This window comes from Gossypium arboreum, chromosome 4 (genome assembly GCF_025698485.1).
Source record: "Gossypium arboreum isolate Shixiya-1 chromosome 4, ASM2569848v2, whole genome shotgun sequence".
NCBI classification, from domain to species: Eukaryota; Viridiplantae; Streptophyta; class Magnoliopsida; order Malvales; family Malvaceae; genus Gossypium; species Gossypium arboreum.
The window spans coordinates 118230187-118248063 of NC_069073.1; the positions used below are offsets into that span (position 1 = coordinate 118230187).

The 17877-nt window shown below is 32.8% G+C and overlaps 3 protein-coding genes across 3 annotated transcripts; 1 reads left to right on the top strand and 2 right to left on the bottom strand.

Moving 5' to 3' along the window:
* Positions 1–228: 228 nt before the first annotated feature.
* On the bottom strand, positions 229–1369 carry LOC108460446 (transcription termination factor MTEF1, chloroplastic). The gene has a single exon (XM_017759938.2). The coding sequence runs from the start codon at positions 1067–1069 to the stop codon at positions 272–274; it is 798 nt and encodes a 265-aa protein (XP_017615427.1). The 5' UTR covers positions 1070–1369; the 3' UTR covers positions 229–271.
* A 703-nt stretch (positions 1370–2072) lies between these two features.
* On the top strand, positions 2073–5214 carry LOC108458487 (uncharacterized). Its single transcript, XM_017757909.2, has 7 exons — positions 2073–2395; positions 2530–2626; positions 2998–3136; positions 3889–3971; positions 4119–4253; positions 4333–4437; positions 4692–5214. The coding sequence occupies exons 1-7, from the start codon at positions 2310–2312 to the stop codon at positions 4818–4820; spliced, it is 774 nt and encodes a 257-aa protein (XP_017613398.1). The 5' UTR covers positions 2073–2309; the 3' UTR covers positions 4821–5214.
* A 1155-nt stretch (positions 5215–6369) lies between these two features.
* LOC108460255 (tubulin alpha-2 chain) lies at positions 6370–8536 on the bottom strand. The gene is made up of 2 exons (XM_017759687.2): positions 8310–8536; positions 6370–7850 (listed from the first exon to the last, which is right to left on the bottom strand). The coding sequence occupies exons 1-2, from the start codon at positions 8400–8402 to the stop codon at positions 6591–6593; spliced, it is 1353 nt and encodes a 450-aa protein (XP_017615176.1). The 5' UTR covers positions 8403–8536; the 3' UTR covers positions 6370–6590.
* Between the last annotated feature and the right edge of the window lie 9341 nt (positions 8537–17877).

Consider the following 17877-nt stretch of genomic DNA (forward strand, 5'->3'; position numbering starts at 1 on the left):
GAATGCACACATAAATAATTGAATACTTCTGCATCTGGATCGTATCATGCAAAAATGCCTTCATATTCAAGCGTATTCCAATTATAGTTTTAGTCCCTCGACTATGCTAAAATTTGAGATACAATACATTTGAAGTACATTCATCTATACGTGTGTTTGTATAAAAAAAATTAAGAGATCGTGGGTAAAAATAATTGTAAAAATGTTGCTAATCTAAATGAATGATAGTTTTGTAAATTATTGTATATTTGTAATTTAAACCCTCCAAATTTCATTTCCATTTAGAATAAAACCTATCATCACCTCCTAACAACATCCTATTCAATTTAATCCTAACATTCCTGTGTTTCAAATGCCAATGCCTTGGCTCAATCCTCTTATGCAAACTAAACCCAAAATACTGCGGAAACTCCTTCAATTCCTCCAAGCTCCTCTCCATTTCCCCCACTAAGAACTCATATTTCGGCCTCAAATTATCCTCCACATTGTACCCAAATATCGCTGGCATCCTCGCACAAACCATCGCTGCTTCTTCGTATCTCAACCCTATGCTCCTCAAGAACTTGATCTTAGCCTTCAATTTATCCACCCTCGTGTTCAATAGAAACGCCTTCTGTTTGCTCGGCTCGTTCAGTTTCTCGACGCCCAGTCCTTTGAGGTACTCGACCGTGGGTTTCAAACAGTATTCCACGTCTGAGAATAAGATGTAGGGGCAGTGAACGATCAATCCGCGGGATTCTTGTGCGGTGGCGTTTAGATCGGTGGTTAAGAAATCGAAAACCGGTTCGATTTCGGAGGTGGAGAAGTTGGAGGAGAAGAGTTGGGGACAAAGGAAGGTAAGGCGAGGGAAATCGGTATCGTGGATGCCTTTGGATTTGAGGAAGTTGACGGTGGAGATGAGGTAGTCGGCGGTTTGAGGGGATGGGAGATTGCGAGGGTTGGTGTTGGGATGGATAATGCCTATGGCTTTAAGGTAGCGGAGGTTTTCGCGGTGAGATGTGCGGAATTTGAGGTAGAGCGGCGGCGGAGGGGTTTTGGGTGGCGGGATGTGGAGACAAGGAAGCTGCATTGAGGATTTGTGTTTGGTTAGGCTGCGTTTATTGGAAGTAGATAAAGGAGCAAGTAGATAAGGCACGTATGAAGCTATGGTGCCACATAAGCCACTTGTTTATGGACTATGCTTCTTGCATGGGTAGGTAACAAATCCTTCTTGCAAGAATTTGAGATTTGAGTCATTTGACGACCATGATGGTGATTGGTGTGGCTGTCTGGCCTGTGGTAGCTGTGTCGGAGATCGGCACTCGACACTCGACAGTGTAATGGTTTAGCTTTTGGGAATTGGGAGAAATGAATTAGTCGATTAAGTTAGGCTTTTTACTTTTAGTTTTTTTAATTAAATTATTTACGTAATACATATTAAATTAATTATTAAATTGGGTTGGGTTTTAGTTTTATAAATTTATATTTATGTTGAGTTTATAATTAAATTTAGTTTATATTTATTTTTTAGGTTGGGTATAAAATTATTTTTTAATTTAAAACATTAAATTCGGTTTATTTGATTATTTCAGTTTAGATCCCAAAACCAAACTAAATTAATCATTTAAACTAAGATAATTAATCAAATAAATCGAAAACTGAGTTGATAAAAAATTTATTTATTTAATTCGGTGAGATCGATTTAATCAATTTTATTAACTAAGATTTCAACTGAAAAGATATGTTATGACTCAATTTTAACTGCAATATTGTAAGTGAAAGAAAATTACTATGAATACAAAATTATAAATTTATACCGTTTATTCAATTAAATTGATATCCAACATAATGGTTTAATTCAAAATTAACTATTAATTTATTTGATACAAAACATTATACTTGACTGGATTGATATGTCATGACTCATAATTTTAATATTTTTATATTTTAAATTAAAATACAAAAATAAGATTTTTTTAATGATTTTATTAATTGTTTTCTATAATTATGTTACAATAATAAGAATTTTATTATCATATATTAAATTAATATTATACATAAATTCGATTAATTGGAGAATTATATGCCCTACACCAGATTTCAATGGATGAAAAAATTTTAAAAATTTAATTGAATTCAAGTTTAGGGATAAATTAAAAATAATAACACGTTTTGGAATCAAAACGTGAAAAATTGTAAGTTTAGGACTAAATATTCGTGTTTTTTTTTCCCTTAACACTGAGGATTTGGTTAGGGTTTAAGGCCAGGAAACCCAGAGGTGAATAAAGAAGCACAAGGGAAAGAACTTAATAACCAAAAAGAAAAAAAAAATGGATACGGCTCAAAACCCAGATTCAGATCATAAAAAAACCGACCTTCCTTCATCGGCCTCGGTCTATCTTGATCCTAACTACTGGTAAACCATTTTTATGTTCTCCATTCTTGTCTCTCCATTTTTCTTTTGAATTTTTTTATTTATCCCAAAAAGAGAACTTTTTTTTTTAAAATTCTATGTGTGTTTTGATTTGTTATTCTTTGTTTGTATTTCAGGAACCAGCGTTTCTCTAATGAAGAACACTATGAATGGTTCAAAGATTATTCTCATTTTCGCCATCTCATGCAATCCCATATCAAACCCAATTCCTCAGTACATTCTCTCTCTGTCTCATTGTTTTAAATCCATTTTGCTTCATATTTTTTGTACTTATTTTGAAGGAAAACTCTAGTTATTCAGCTAAAAATCTATGCTTTAAGGCTTAAGAGAAAATGGGTAGTCGATTATTTTTGTTTCTGAGCTCTATTTGGGATACTGTATGAAATTCTTGATATTTTAGTTAAACATTGTAGCAAAATAGCAGTTAAATTTGTTGGGTTTTTGAGTTGGGGTTATAAGTTATTTGCTGCATTCATAATTATGGATTGCTAGTTCGATTTTCATTACGGTTTTGCTCAGTTCTGGTTAGAAAGGTATTCGGTTTACTTTAACATGATAATGATGAAAAGTTTTGCATGATGAAGGTGCTGGAACTGGGTTGTGGGAACTCACAGTTGTGTGAAGAGCTCTACAAGGATGGTATCACAGACATAACTTGCATTGATTTGTCATCTGTTGCGGTAGAGAGGATGAAGGAAAGGCTGTTGTCTAAGGGATACGAAGGTGTGTTTTGTGGATATTTTCTGAAGTTGCTATTGTGTTTTCTTTTCTTTTCTTTTCGGTTCGGCAGCCTATTAGAATTTGAAGCTTGATTTGAGTCTATGATGAGTATGCAAATATGAACTGTTGTCTGACTTTGTGATTCAATTTTATTGCCTTTGTCGTATGAGTTTTATTTGCTTATGTGGCATATCATTGAACTATTGCGCACAACATATTCAGAAAGAAACTCGTGCCGTATAATATGTTTATATGATATCTTATATGGTTAGTCTATCAATTCAATGTTCAAACTGAAATGATTGTATCGTAGATAAGTAGATGGCTTTTTTTAGTCTTTTCATTCGGAAAGTAGTAAGCCAGGCTCTAGAAAAATTGAGCATAAAACGATCATGTTGAGTGCTGAGGATATTAAGTGCTTGAGTGTGTTCGACCTCACATCCTCCAGGTTATTGCAACAGCAACAATGCCAACCGAGCTCAGACTCAATCGGCAGTGTCGGACTTTAACATTAAGTCTTCACTTGTTGGCCATATGAAAACAAAACTAGATAAGGTTTTAGGACTTAACCAAAAACCAAAACTAAATACCAGTGTCAACTTTCATTGGCAAATTCGTTCGTCAAATGTCCAAAAGATATCCATTTTCACTTAACTGTTACAAAAATATATGATTATTTTTCTTATTATCTTGATAATGGCGAAAATTGGTTTCATTCATCAGTTCTTTTTGCTTTCTTGTAACCTCTTTATCAGAAATAAAAGTCCTGGAAGCAGACATGCTAGACCTTCCCTTTAGCAATGAGTGTTTCGATGTGGTTATTGAGAAAGGAACCATGGTAAACCAAAAACCCAGGATGAATTTTCTTTCACATATCATATAATTAACATTTCTTTGCCACCAATTTACTTTTTAATTGCTTTCTCTTATTGAGTCCCATTATGCCGATACCTTTTTTCCCTCTTCGTTTTATCTTTTTTTGAAGGATGTACTGTTTGTGGACAGTGGGGACCCATGGAATCCACAGCCAGCAACAATATCCAAGGTCATGGCAATGCTTGAAGGTGTTCATAAAGTTTTGAAACCCAACGGCATTTTCATATCTATTACTTTCGGCCAGGTACAATAAAAAAATTCATTCAGATTGTCCTTTTAAAATGTTAAGCACATTGTTCTTACTTGGAACTTCATTCGTATAGCCACATTTCAGGAAACCTTTCTTTCATAATGCCAAGTTTACGTGGTCAATCGAATGGAGTACTTTTGGAGATGGATTTCACTATTTTTTCTATATATTGAGGAAGGTTAGTCTGGACTTCATGGTTGTTGCATGGCATTAATATGTTTAACAACTTTTCTTTCGAACATGCAAATTGTTTACTTACAGGATTTGAAAAGTCTGCTGTAAGCACTTCATGTTATATCATCTGAATTGCGTAATAAATAATACATCAACAAGTTTCTGTGATTAATCATCTTTCGAAGTTAAATTATGAACCGCGTAAGCATTGTATCTGCAATTTTCTGGTGTAAAATTAACACCTTTTCGCATTTTCAGGGAAGGCGGTCTTCAGATGATGAGGACTCCATCGAAAAGATCCAGATGCCATCAATTTCTCTATATCATGAAGAGTTAGAGGGTGAAGATTATATTTTTCGGACCAATATCGAAGAGTTAAACAGTTAGCTCGGGCAACTATCACTCTTCTACTTTCAGCTTCCCTGCCAGAACTGTGCTAATGAAGTCGAAACAAGGCAAATATGTACCTTGAATGCCATTCTATCTGTGCAATGTTTACATCGATGTGATAGGATTTAAGTTATCTGGAACTGTTGCTGACAATTTCGAGTCTGACTGGCTGTTCAACCTTTCAATTGTAAACTTCATCGATTCGGACCTTGTCTGAGTAATGTTACTATTGTAATGGAAACAAGTTACAGCTAAATGTAGTTTCTGCATTTTGAGCTAATGACTGTTCATTGTTGTAATGCAGGCTTCATCTAAAGGGTACTTTTATAGTTGTGTTAGATCCTGGATTGAGGTTGTCCCAAAAAATGGAAATTTTTTGATGCTTTATGTATCTTTTAGGTTTAAGCCATTTAGACTTCATCTCTGCAATAAATTTTTCACAATAAAAAATGGAACTTGTTTGTGATTTATTTATACTAGAAATCCTATCACACGTTTATACATGTAAAAACTTTGAATTTAGAATATTAAGGTGTATTTAAAACTTTGAATTTAGAATATTAAGGTGTATTTAAAAATCAGATGTAATAAATAATGAAAGGTGTGATTTAATATTAATTAATAATAACACTTTAAATATGTAAAATTTTAAAATAAAATTTAAATTAAATTGTGAGAAAAATTAAATTTAAACACATAAATACTTCAAGTTAAGAATATTAAATGAAAACAATTATTTATTATGGTATTGTTATCAATATTAAGTCAATATCGAGTTAATTTTGACGGAAGTAATAAAACTTTAATTGAGTGGTAAATTTAAGGTCTTACTAATACAATTTACATGTGTCAAAATTCTATCATATGCATATTTTTATATTTTTTAAATAAAAAGACTAAAGTATTCTCAAATAATATAACTTATCTTAAATATGAAAATATATTTTGTAATTTCCTCAATTGAGTTGGTGCTCAGTTGACTCGTGATATTAACTCAGTCAAGTTTAATAATAACATAGATAAGGTAGTCTAGTATAATTTGATGTGAAAAACCTTTAAATTAGAATGTAAAAATCATAATGTGTGAGTCTATCTAATTTTTAATCAGATTATGATTTGTGAGAAGTAAGCATGAGTAATACATTCAAATCCAAATTTTCAAACATTACCCAAACAATTGCTTCAACTTGATCCAAATATCCAAATAATTTAATTCAAAATAAATTTTGTTTATTTATCTATTAGTAAGTGGCCTTTTATCTTAATTATTTTTTCTTTTCATTTTAAATCACTTAACTGTAAAAATTATAAAAATATTCATACAATTATTGATAAATTTCTTTTTATCTACCAATTATACAAAGTTACAAACTAACTACTTAATTATTCAATTATTATTTTTAATCAATTTTTCATCTACTGCAATTTACTCTTTAAGATTCTGTCGTTTCCTCTCAAAACCCGGGCAAAATTGGTAGAAGAATTAACCGTTGAAATTGCCCAATTGATTGGTCCACACCTAGGGTCAAATAACCACATGAATCCATTATACCTGTTGAGCATTCACAAGTTCCCTTAACAATTTACTTTCAAATACACCCAACAAAAATATCAAGTTTCAACCCAAACACAAATAAAACATAAAACAGCATAACATACAGTAAACCATTTCAAGTCTTTAACAAGCTTCAAAGAATAGAAGCTTGCATAACACGGAAGCAACAGGTAATAAAAGACATCGTAAGCACACTCAATCACACGTACTTCTTAGTACTCATCATCTTCACCCTCATCACCCTCAGCTGACTCAGCACCAACTTCTTCATAATCCTTCTCCAATGCAGCAAGATCCTCACGAGCTTCTGAGAATTCTCCTTCTTCCATACCCTCACCAACATACCAGTGAACGAAGGCACGTTTGGCGTACATAAGATCAAACTTATGGTCAATGCGAGAGAAGACTTCAGCAACACTGGTGGAGTTAGAAATCATGCAAACAGCTCTCTGGACCTTGGCGAGATCACCACCAGGGACAACAGTGGGTGGTTGGTAGTTGATACCGCACTTGAATCCAGTAGGACACCAATCGACAAACTGAATGGTGCGCTTGGTCTTAATGGTGGCGACTGCAGCATTGACGTCCTTGGGAACAACATCACCACGGTACATCAAACAGCAAGCCATGTACTTTCCATGGCGTGGATCGCACTTAGCCATCATAGATGAGGGCTCAAAGGCACTATTGGTGATTTCAGCAACTGAGAGCTGCTCGTGGTAAGCCTTCTCAGCAGAGATGACTGGGGCATACGAGGAAAGCATGAAGTGGATTCTTGGGTAGGGAACCAAGTTGGTTTGGAATTCAGTCACATCGACATTCAAGGCACCATCAAACCTCAGTGAGGCAGTCAAGGAGGAAATGACCTGGGAGACAAGACGGTTAAGATTGGTGTAGGTGGGCCGCTCAATGTCAAGAGAACGCCTGCAAATGTCGTAGATAGCTTCATTGTCAAGGAGAACAGCCACATCAGTGTGCTCCAAAAGGGAGTGAGTTGAGAGAACACTGTTGTAAGGCTCAACAACAGAAGTGGAGACCTGAGGAGATGGGTAGACAGTGAAACCCAACTTGGATTTCTTGCCATAATCGACAGATAAACGCTCCAAAAGGAGAGAACCAAGACCTGATCCGGTACCTCCACCAACAGCGTTGAAAACAAGGAATCCTTGAAGACCAGTGCAGTTATCAGCAAGTTTCCTGATGCGGTCCAAACAGAGGTCGACAATCTCCTTGCCAATGGTGTAGTGACCACGGGCAAAGTTGTTAGCTGCGTCTTCCTTGCCGCTGATGAGTTGTTCTGGGTGGAAGAGCTGGCGGTAAGCACCGGTTCTCACTTCATCAATAACAGTGGGTTCAAGATCCACGAAGACAGCACGAGGGACGTGCTTCCCAGCACCAGTTTCACTGAAAAAGGTGTTAAAAGCATCATCACCTCCTCCGACAGTTTTGTCACTTGGCATCTGACCATCAGGCTGTTAACAGAAACAAAACCGTTCATAAGAAACTCAGCTTTCAAAGCCTAACAGCAATAAACAGATACATCCCTCATGGATTTAAAGCTAAAAAACAGAATACCAATTAAACCTGATGGGAAAAACCGACAAATTTAAAAACACAAACAAAGATTAACCGGATCCGGAGCAAGAAAAACCGACACCTTAAAGATTCAAACAAAGATTAACCAGATCTGATTAAACACGAACAACAGAGACCTAAAAACCTCAGATCTAGCTTTAAAACTTAACAAATCCAATAAAACCATATAAACGCATAGATAAAAACAAATACATCATTAGATTCAGAGGTAAAATACAGATCTGAACATAACTAAGCTACAAACGCTGAGACGAAGAAGCATAAAACACAGATCTGAATCAAAACGAAAGGTAACATTAACAAACGTAAAATCATAAAGAAAACGGGAAAAATACCTGGATTCCATGCTCGAGACAGTAAAGCTCCCAGCAAGCGTTTCCGACCTGGATACCGGCCTGACCGATGTGGATCGAAATGCACTCTCTCATTTTCGATTAAGAAAAATTCTAAAAAGCAATAAAGGAATAAGAAGAAGAAGAAGAAGAAAGAAGGCGTTTATTAAGACACCTTCTAAGATAAATTCAAATTTGAATATTTGGAGAGTGGTGAAGGGGGTTATTTATAGGCGGAGAATGGGGGGACAAATACAGGTATTTGAGGGTGATGTTGTAACTGTTGTGATTAAGATTAGGTCAAGACAGCCTTAAATGATGACGTGGCATAATGTTATTGGTCTGTTTAACTATCGTTTTAACTACGGTTAGTTGGCTTTTCTAATTTTTGAATATTTTCAAAATTTGCCGCCCGGCTGTGTAATTGGGTTTGTTGTAACCAGCAAGGTGAATCCACACGGTTGGATTTAACCAATGTTATTTGAATAGGGTAAATTGATTGGGTTAGAAATCAGTTAAGGTATCGATTTAAAATGTATTTTTGAACAAATTAGATTAGGAATAGTTGAATTGATTAAAATAATTTTTTAATTTTTTATTCTTTTAAGTTTTTAATCAAATTAATTATCTAAATGATTCAATCATCGATTCGATTTAAAAATATTAAATTTAATAGTTATGAAATTTGTATAAAAATAATAATGTAATTCAAAAATCAAAAATATATATTAAAAAATTATAAGTAGTTGAACTAATTAAACCCGATCCAACAACATTAAACTAGAAAATTCCTACACTCCACTAATATCATCAACGTTAAGAGATTAAAGAAAAAGTTTACCTTAAAATAATTGGTTGAAAGAAATAGAGCATAGTTATGCGGTAATAATGGAATAAATAAGTAAGAGGAATTATATAATTTTGTTGATTGAATTGAATAGATGAGTAATACTATTACATTATTTGGTTGAATAAAATGATTTAAGAAATATGTAAGAAATTGATAGAAAATGATAATTTTACTCTTTAATAAAAATTTTAATATTTTACTTAATATTCTTTTTAGTAAATAAAAAACAACAATAGCGAGATAAAAGTGCACTCTAATTCAAACTAGACAGATTAGACCCTATCATAAGCAGTTCCCTAATCGACGGCGGGGATCCTCCATCAAATTAAATCTCATTAACTCTGGACGTATAAATTTTGTCAACTGATCTACCATTGTAAGCGTACTATGTAACAACCTTAGTTTTGTTATCCTACCATTCGCAACACCTCCAGCAAGAATGGTCTCAACCAGCAAGACATTGTCACACTTCAACTCTAACTTTCGAAACCCTTTATCCTATGCCAAGCGAAGCCCTTCAAGCATCGCCCTTGCTTCCACCTGAAATATAATACCCTCTCTAATTGTCATTGTAAAACCACATCGCCTGTTGCCATTAGCATCTCTAACAACACCTCCAACAGAGGCATAATTCCTTAGTGAGAACACAACACCATCAGTATTAAGTTTAACGTAACCCTTCTCAAGACGAGACCAATGTGAAGCTATTGCCCTTGGATGAAAAAAAGACGGCCTAAGTTCCTAAGATAAAACACTCCGCGTTCAACTTGTGCCTTTATCCACAAGTTATTGCACACAACTGTGATCATTCGAAAAAACAAACTAATTCTGATTCTTCCAAAATAGCCAACACATAATGGAGAATAAAGAATTCCAAGGGATCCTATCATCAAAGCAAGAAGTAACATTTTCTAAATTCCATTTCAGCCAATCCTCAAGAGAATGAGAAAAGAAAAGTACATGGCTCTGACATGGTACTAACGTCATCCAAACTGCATGTGGAAAGGAGCAATCCCTCTCCGCATGGAGACTCGTCTCAACCCCACATCCACATCGCAAATAATGACAATCAGTAGTCATATGTCTTCTTAATCTTTCCCTATTAGTCAGGATCCTATTATGCCAAATGAGCTACAGAAAAACCTTTACTCATTGTGGTTTCTTGGCCTTCCAAACTATATTCCATTAAATAGAAGAGTCAGTAGAATCAACTTGGTATAGATTCTTAAACATTTCATTGGATGAAATGTAACAGCCTAATTTTCAATGGTATCGGGAATAGAGATTTGAGATCACCAAATCCGACGGGTGAGTTAAAAATTTAATAAATTAATACCTATGAGTCAAATGCGAATATAAAAGCATTTTTGAATTAGTGAATTTGGTGATTTAAAAGAATTAATTAGGTAAATATGGTCGAGAATGAGGTATCGAGACCTCAACTTCATAAATCGAGCCATAAATATTTTTAGAAATATTTATGGAGTGTTGGTGAGGTAGTATTAAAATTTAGTCAGAAAATTTTTACGTTTGGGTGGTTAATTAAATAAAAAGGACTAAATTGAAAAGGGTGTAAAAGTTGCTAGAAGGATTAAATAGCTCAATTGTCAAATGAGGAAGGACCTAAATTGAAAAATAATTAGGGGCTTAAATTTATATGTTTAGAATCATGAATGAGTCTATTTTCAAGAGAAACAAACGAGGACATCATTCGAATCCTGTACAAGAAGATAATTAATTTTTAGTGAAGAAAGGTTGGAACTATCAAACAGCAGAACAGGGGAGACTTCAATGAATAAACTGTATTAATTGGCCTAACCAAAAATTATGAAATTTTTATGGTAAGAAGGTATATGAGTCTAGTTTCAGAGAAAATTAGCGGATCTTAATTTGGAGTTCTGTAGCTCAAGATAAAAATAATTTAGTGACTATGACACAGATGTATAGCTTGAATATTCACATAAGTAGATAATGAAAATTATGGATAATGTTACTTACAAGTGTGTTGTTTATACTAAGGATGTGGATGGAGAGGAGGAGGAGGAAAAATATACATATATATGAATAACTCGTGTATAAATTGATCACATGCCCGGTTATAATCGATGAGTGTTGGATTAGAAATGATATAATGTTTTATTTGGAATATTTATTATGAAATTATGATTATCGTTATAATACAAAAATTGAACTTGTGAATTTATATGGCTAAATTTTAGTGATTATTTGTTAATTTTATGAATTTTATGATGAGTTATTTCATATGTATTGATGATAAAATCGTGAATAATGTAAAAGCATGAAAATTGAATAAATGATCAAATTGAGCATTTCAGTTCAGTGACAAGATGAATTGAAGGAAAAAACCATGGTTGGACCATGGAAACAAGTGATAAGTGATAGCTTCGGCTACACTTATCTGATCAAGGACAAACGAAAGTGATAAGTAATAACTTCGGCTACACTTATCTGATTAAGGACAACTGAAAGTGATAAGTGATAGCTTTGGCTACACTTATTTGATCAATGGCAAATGACAACTGAAAAGTGGTAGCTTCAGCTACCTGATCAGTGAAAAGTGGTAGCTTCGGCTACCTGATCAGTGAAAAGTGGTAGCTCCGGCTACCTGATCAGTGAAAAATGGTAGCACCAGCTACCTGATCAGTGAATAGTGGTAGCTTTGGCTACAAGTGATAAGTGACAAGCGATTTCTGTATAACACCATATCTGGGATATGGTATCAGTGTGATATATGCTACTGTATAAGACCATATCTAGGATATGACATCAGTGAGATATGTGATTACGTGTAAGACCATAGCTGGGCTATGGCATCATTATGTAAAGATGTGTGAGACCATAGTTGAACTATAGCATCGAAAAAAAACCCGAAATACTCAATTCCGTAAGATGTTCACTAATTTGAAGAAGTTTGGTAAGTATTACATGGAATTATGTGACATAAGGAAATACGAGTTGATGAGACATGAGCATAAAACTTGGTTGATGGATGAATTCATTTGTGATTATATATTTCTACGCCTTGAGTGTATTATCCGTATGAATTGGTATTCCAAATGGGTTAATGAGAAAACTTCTAGTATGAAATAATCTAAGTTCGAAATGAAATATCATGAAAACGTACTTGAAATACATTGGTATGTATTGTATATGCTATTTGAATTCATAAATGTGGAAAGCAAATGTATGTGGAAATATAAGATGATGATATTTGTACATGGAATTTATTGATGAATCGTACATCAAAATTTATATGATAAATTTTAGTGAACATTGAAATTGAAATTTGAATAAGTGATTTGGCAATTTAAATCGTAATTGGTAGGAAGAGTTAGTGAATTGCATATTTATGAATTGTTACACGTATTTGTGCGAAATACGAGGAAGTGATGGTAATTGATACATGGAAATATGAAACTATGATATATATATAAAAACATGGAATATGTTTAATAAATGTGTTCATTCATAATTATAGAATTATGTACCTCATGTGTGCTAATTGCATAAAGATGATATTTCAAATACTTTAGTGAATAAAGCTTAAATATGAAATAGTATGAAATCGAAACAAATTGTTATGAAAATGTATTTAAATTATCTGTAAGTGTTTCGTGCTTCTCGGTAATGTCTCGTACTCTATTCCGGCGACAGATACGGGTAGGGGGTGTTACATGAAAACTCATCACTTGCCCTCCACTTCCAAATTAATTGATCTGGCATGCTTAATGATGACGGAGGAATCATCTCTGCAATATAATTCAGAATCGAACAAGGAGCCACTTCTTCAACCGCACCCAATCCCAATCTCATACATCATAAATACACAACGTATCGATTGGTTATCCTGTACCAATATAGAAATCTCTAAGTGGTCTATGCAATATTAGCCAAATGTCATTCCAAAAATTAATCGTTCTACCATCTCTAATAGTCCATATGACATTATTTAGAACATCAAGCCAAACCTTCGACAATGACCTCCAAACAAAAGAGCAATTGGTTATTGTAATAGACACCAGTAGAATCCCATCCATCTTATACTTTTTTCCGCAGAATGCGAACCTAAAACGCCTTTATATTAGTTAACAATTGGTAGCCGAGTTTGAGGATAAAAACTTTGTTCTGATCAACTAAATTTTGCAATTCCAGGCCCCTTCTCTCAACAGGCCGACAACAATCTTCCAAAACTAAAAGTGTTGGTTTACGTTCTAATGAAGAAGATCCCCAAATAAAGTTCTGAGCGTGCTTCTCAATTTCTCGACATATGGAAATAGGCAAGTGAACGGTGCCCACAAAATAATGGGTATGACTAACAAAATAGATTTAGCTAAAGCAATCCTACCCACAAGAGAAAGCTTATTCGCATCCCATCCATTGAGCTTCTTTTGAACTTTATCCACTACAAACTCAAAGTTCTGCTTTCTAACTCTCCCATGAAACAATGGCATACCTAAATACATACCCAAATTATCTACATGTTCAAAAACGACTATATTGCAAATATCATTCACAATATCAACAGGAACATTAGGAGAGAAGAAAATTTGGGACTTACTTCTATTGACTCTTTGCTCCGAAAAATGGCAAAAATATTCAAGATATCGTTGATTAAGCAAGCTTGCCTCCTATCAGCCTCCCCAAAAAGGAACAGATCATCCGCAAAGAAAAGGTGTGTTAATGCTGTTCCATCCTTAGAGAAACGAAGCGATTTCCAACCACTTAAATAAATATAAATATTATGAAAATTAAATAAATTATATTCATTAAAAATATTATGCTTGTTTGACAATTGGCTAATAATTGATTGTTGATTGCAATGACTGGTTTGACCAACCGATTCTATTAACTAATTTGACCAACCGATTCTATTAACTAAATTGACCAACTCATTCTATTAACTGTTTATTTAAAAGTGTTTGCTAAAACTTAGCCGATAGTGAAAGTTGATACGTGTAAAATGACAAATAAGGGTATGATACATTTTATTTTTAAGTAATGTTTTGTTTATAATACTTTAGTCTTTATTGGATGAACTTGTTGAAATAAAACACTATTACCAATGAATTAAAACATCCATTATGGAAAGTAATTAGTGAATATTTTAAAATATTAAATAAAAACTTAAGTTCCTTATTTGTAAATATTAACATGTGGAAATTGATAAATAGCAATGGTGTATTAATATAATTGTAAATTATATTCTTATTGATAATTATGTCATGTTCTTAGTATGTAATTAGTGATAATTATGTCACACTTTGAATAAATTTGTCAAGTAACATATTTCAATTAATATAAAGTTGAGTAAGAAATCATTTTATACAAGTAAATTGAAAATAAATTAATAATACATAAATATTCAAGGACTTGATTGAAAATTTCTTGAGGCAATATTAATTTTTGTAGATTCACTGTAGAATTTTTTTTTTAGAGAAAACGAGAGAATGGAAGCTACTAATAAATTGAGTATTAGGTTTGAGAGCATGTGGCAAATGGGGTAATTTTTGAGTAAGCACGGTCAAATATGTCATTCCATATATCTAGTTCCCAATCAGCTGTCGAATCCCAATGTGTTTTGTTTTGGAGGTTTTAGCTCAACAAGCTCTTCTAAACCTTCATTCACCAAACACTACAATTAAAATGTTTGACTACTTAATCCTCCATTTGTGCCCAAATAAGCTAAAAAAGACTCAAAACTCTATTTACTAAACATCCTCGTTAACTTATTATCATAAATCATGTTAAAATTTTTTAACCTATTTTATTACAATATTTGTATAATTATATTAAAATAATCTGAAAGGTTATCAAAATAATAATTATTTAAAATTAAATAATTATATATTCATAATTTATATTTTTATTAAATATTATAACATATTTAATATTTAATAATAGATATTAAAAGTAATAATACTGTAGTTTCATTAAACAAAAGATTATTATAATATATTTATGTATATAAGTAAACTTGTCCATAATCGGGCTATCCGTATGCTATAGTAGGCTCAACTCGACTTGAATCAAGCTTAAAAGAAGATTTTTGTTTCTCAAGATGGCTCAGCTCGACCCAAAATCGATTTAAAAATTAAAAAATAGATTAAAATTCAAGTTTAATTATAAATATATAAAAATAATATAAAAATATTAATATTTGAACAGTGAAATGTTCTAATAGGTTAGGTTGGGTCTAGACTTGTACATGGGTTAAACAATTCAGCCCTGCTCAAAGGCCTTCTCGAAAAGTGGGAGGATTTGGGCAAAAATATAGGTATGAAAAGTGGGCTTGAGAAAAAAAAAGGACCATTTAGAAAACGAGTTGGGTCTCATGCAAAGTTTTTTGGCTCGGGCCGGCCAGACTTGAATTTGGAAAAAGGGAAAAAATTTGTTGTTGTTTTCGCACTATTTTGCTGTCATTTCACTATTATGTTGCTACTATTTTGTTGTTATTGTCTGGATATTGATAACTTTTATTTTATTATTATTTTTGCTACTATTTTAGAGACATTTACTTATTAAGTTGCACCTATCTTAGTGTTGTTTAAGTATAAAGACTTTTTTTAGTTTATTTTCAATTTGTTGGAGAACATTTATTTTAATATTTTTAGTTTTTTTTATGTATTATGTATTTAATTTTTTATATAAAAAATTGTAATATTGATGGGTCGGTTTTAGCATTTTTATATAGACCAAGTTTGGACAAAATTTTAGGTCCATTTTTGGACCAAGTACGACCCTATCAAACGAGCCTAAAATTTTGTTAAGGTCGGTCTTGAACCCGACCTGCCCCAACTCATGGACACTTCTAATCGGGTCAACCTGAAAACAAGCCTAGTTTTATCTTGTTTTTTAAATTGATTCACAACTCGACTTAATCTCTATATTTAAGTGATAATTTTAATTGAAATTATGAAATTATATTTAATATAATATATTTTAAAATTTACTTAATATTATAGGATATATTATTTATTTATTCATATAAATACTTTTAAAGGCAAACATGTATATTTTTTATTTGATATTCAATGTTGCGCGGAATAAGTATCACCAAATAATTGCTATTAGAAGAAAAAAATAAATAGAAAAGAAATAATCACCCTATTAAATGAGTTATTCTTCCAACCAAACTAATAAATCACATCGTTCATTATTGAATAAGAGTGAATAGCTATTCGATTTCCCCAACCAAATATGTTGTAAATGCAGTGATAGGGCACATCTCAAATTAAAAAATAAAATATTATTAGTAACGACAATCACAAAATTAAAAAAAATAATAATCTTTCATTCACCATTACATTCACGTTATATATAACCAAAAAAACAAATGCCCATAAACAACTCAATTCAGAAAAAACAAATCAAAACAACAAGCCAAGAGAAAGCTTGCCCTAAAGGAGCTTCGTCTGACCTAAAGATCCCATGGTCACTGCAAATTCCAAAGGAAATTTATTCAATATTATCTCACGTCTTCTCCCATCACTTCCCAAAGACTTTAGTAGTGATTGACTCCCCTAAAGTTCATGTTAGGTCCCATAATGTAACATTCAATTGCATCCTACTAGGATTATTTATGATTCAACCTTTAATCCTTCTCAATTTTTAGGGTACACATTTTAGTCACCCAAAAAAAAAATCATTTCAATTTTGTCAGATTAAATTTTCATTTTAGCCATTCAATCATTAACTTTGTTAATGTAAGTTGTGTGATTTTGTGCTAAATGGCACTCGATGGTGCTCACTACAACCTGCCACTAAGGTAATAAAGATACTTGTCATATTTGAGTTGACAATTTTATACAAAAAAAAATAATATTTGGACTAGTTATTGTGTTGATGTTTTAAATATACTATAGTCCATCTATGGAAACCAATTTGTGACTATTAAAGATTGGTTAGATTCGAATGAATCAACACGACCTCTGTTTTGTGGAGAATTGGTCAGGATTGTAATGCTGATTTGGAATGTCATATATTCATAGGATTGTGCTTTTGTTGGTTGTATTATAATTTTTATTTTCAACGAATTGCTTTGTATTCATTTAGATTCTATGTTCGCAAGCCGAAATTGATATATGATACGAGGTTTGTCTAGGTGATGTATGTGAACATATTGAGAACACTTGTATTTGTTCATTAAGGAACTATTTGTGTGAATGTGCAAACTAATTTGTAAACATTGGGTGTTTATTGCCCAAATTATCAGGGGAGAATTTAGAGGTAAGTGTTCTAGTATTTAGGTACGAATGTGATATCTCTATACCTTAGGAGTAATAGAGTGTGATTCACTTGGTGTATTATGGATTAAAGATAGTGAAATAACTCACATTGTTAGGCTTCGTAGACGTAGGAAAGCCGATTTATGTAAACAAACTTTAGTGTTCTTTGTATTTGTTTGCACAAGTTTTGCAATGTTAAGCTATAGTGGCTATTGCAATCAAACACTTCCATTAATTGTTGCATTATTCAATAAACATCAACCATAGGTAGCAATAAAGTTCACAATAACATCCGACTTAACACGCCGCATCATCATTTTTTTTACTATTTTCTTTTGCCATTTGATGACGGTAACTTGGTGGGTATGTATAAAAAGATTCAATTAGGGAGTTTAAGTTTCCATCTTGGATATCAAAGCAAACAAAAGCTATAACATGATAGGGTTTAGATCCAAATCCTATCACGAGAGTGAGT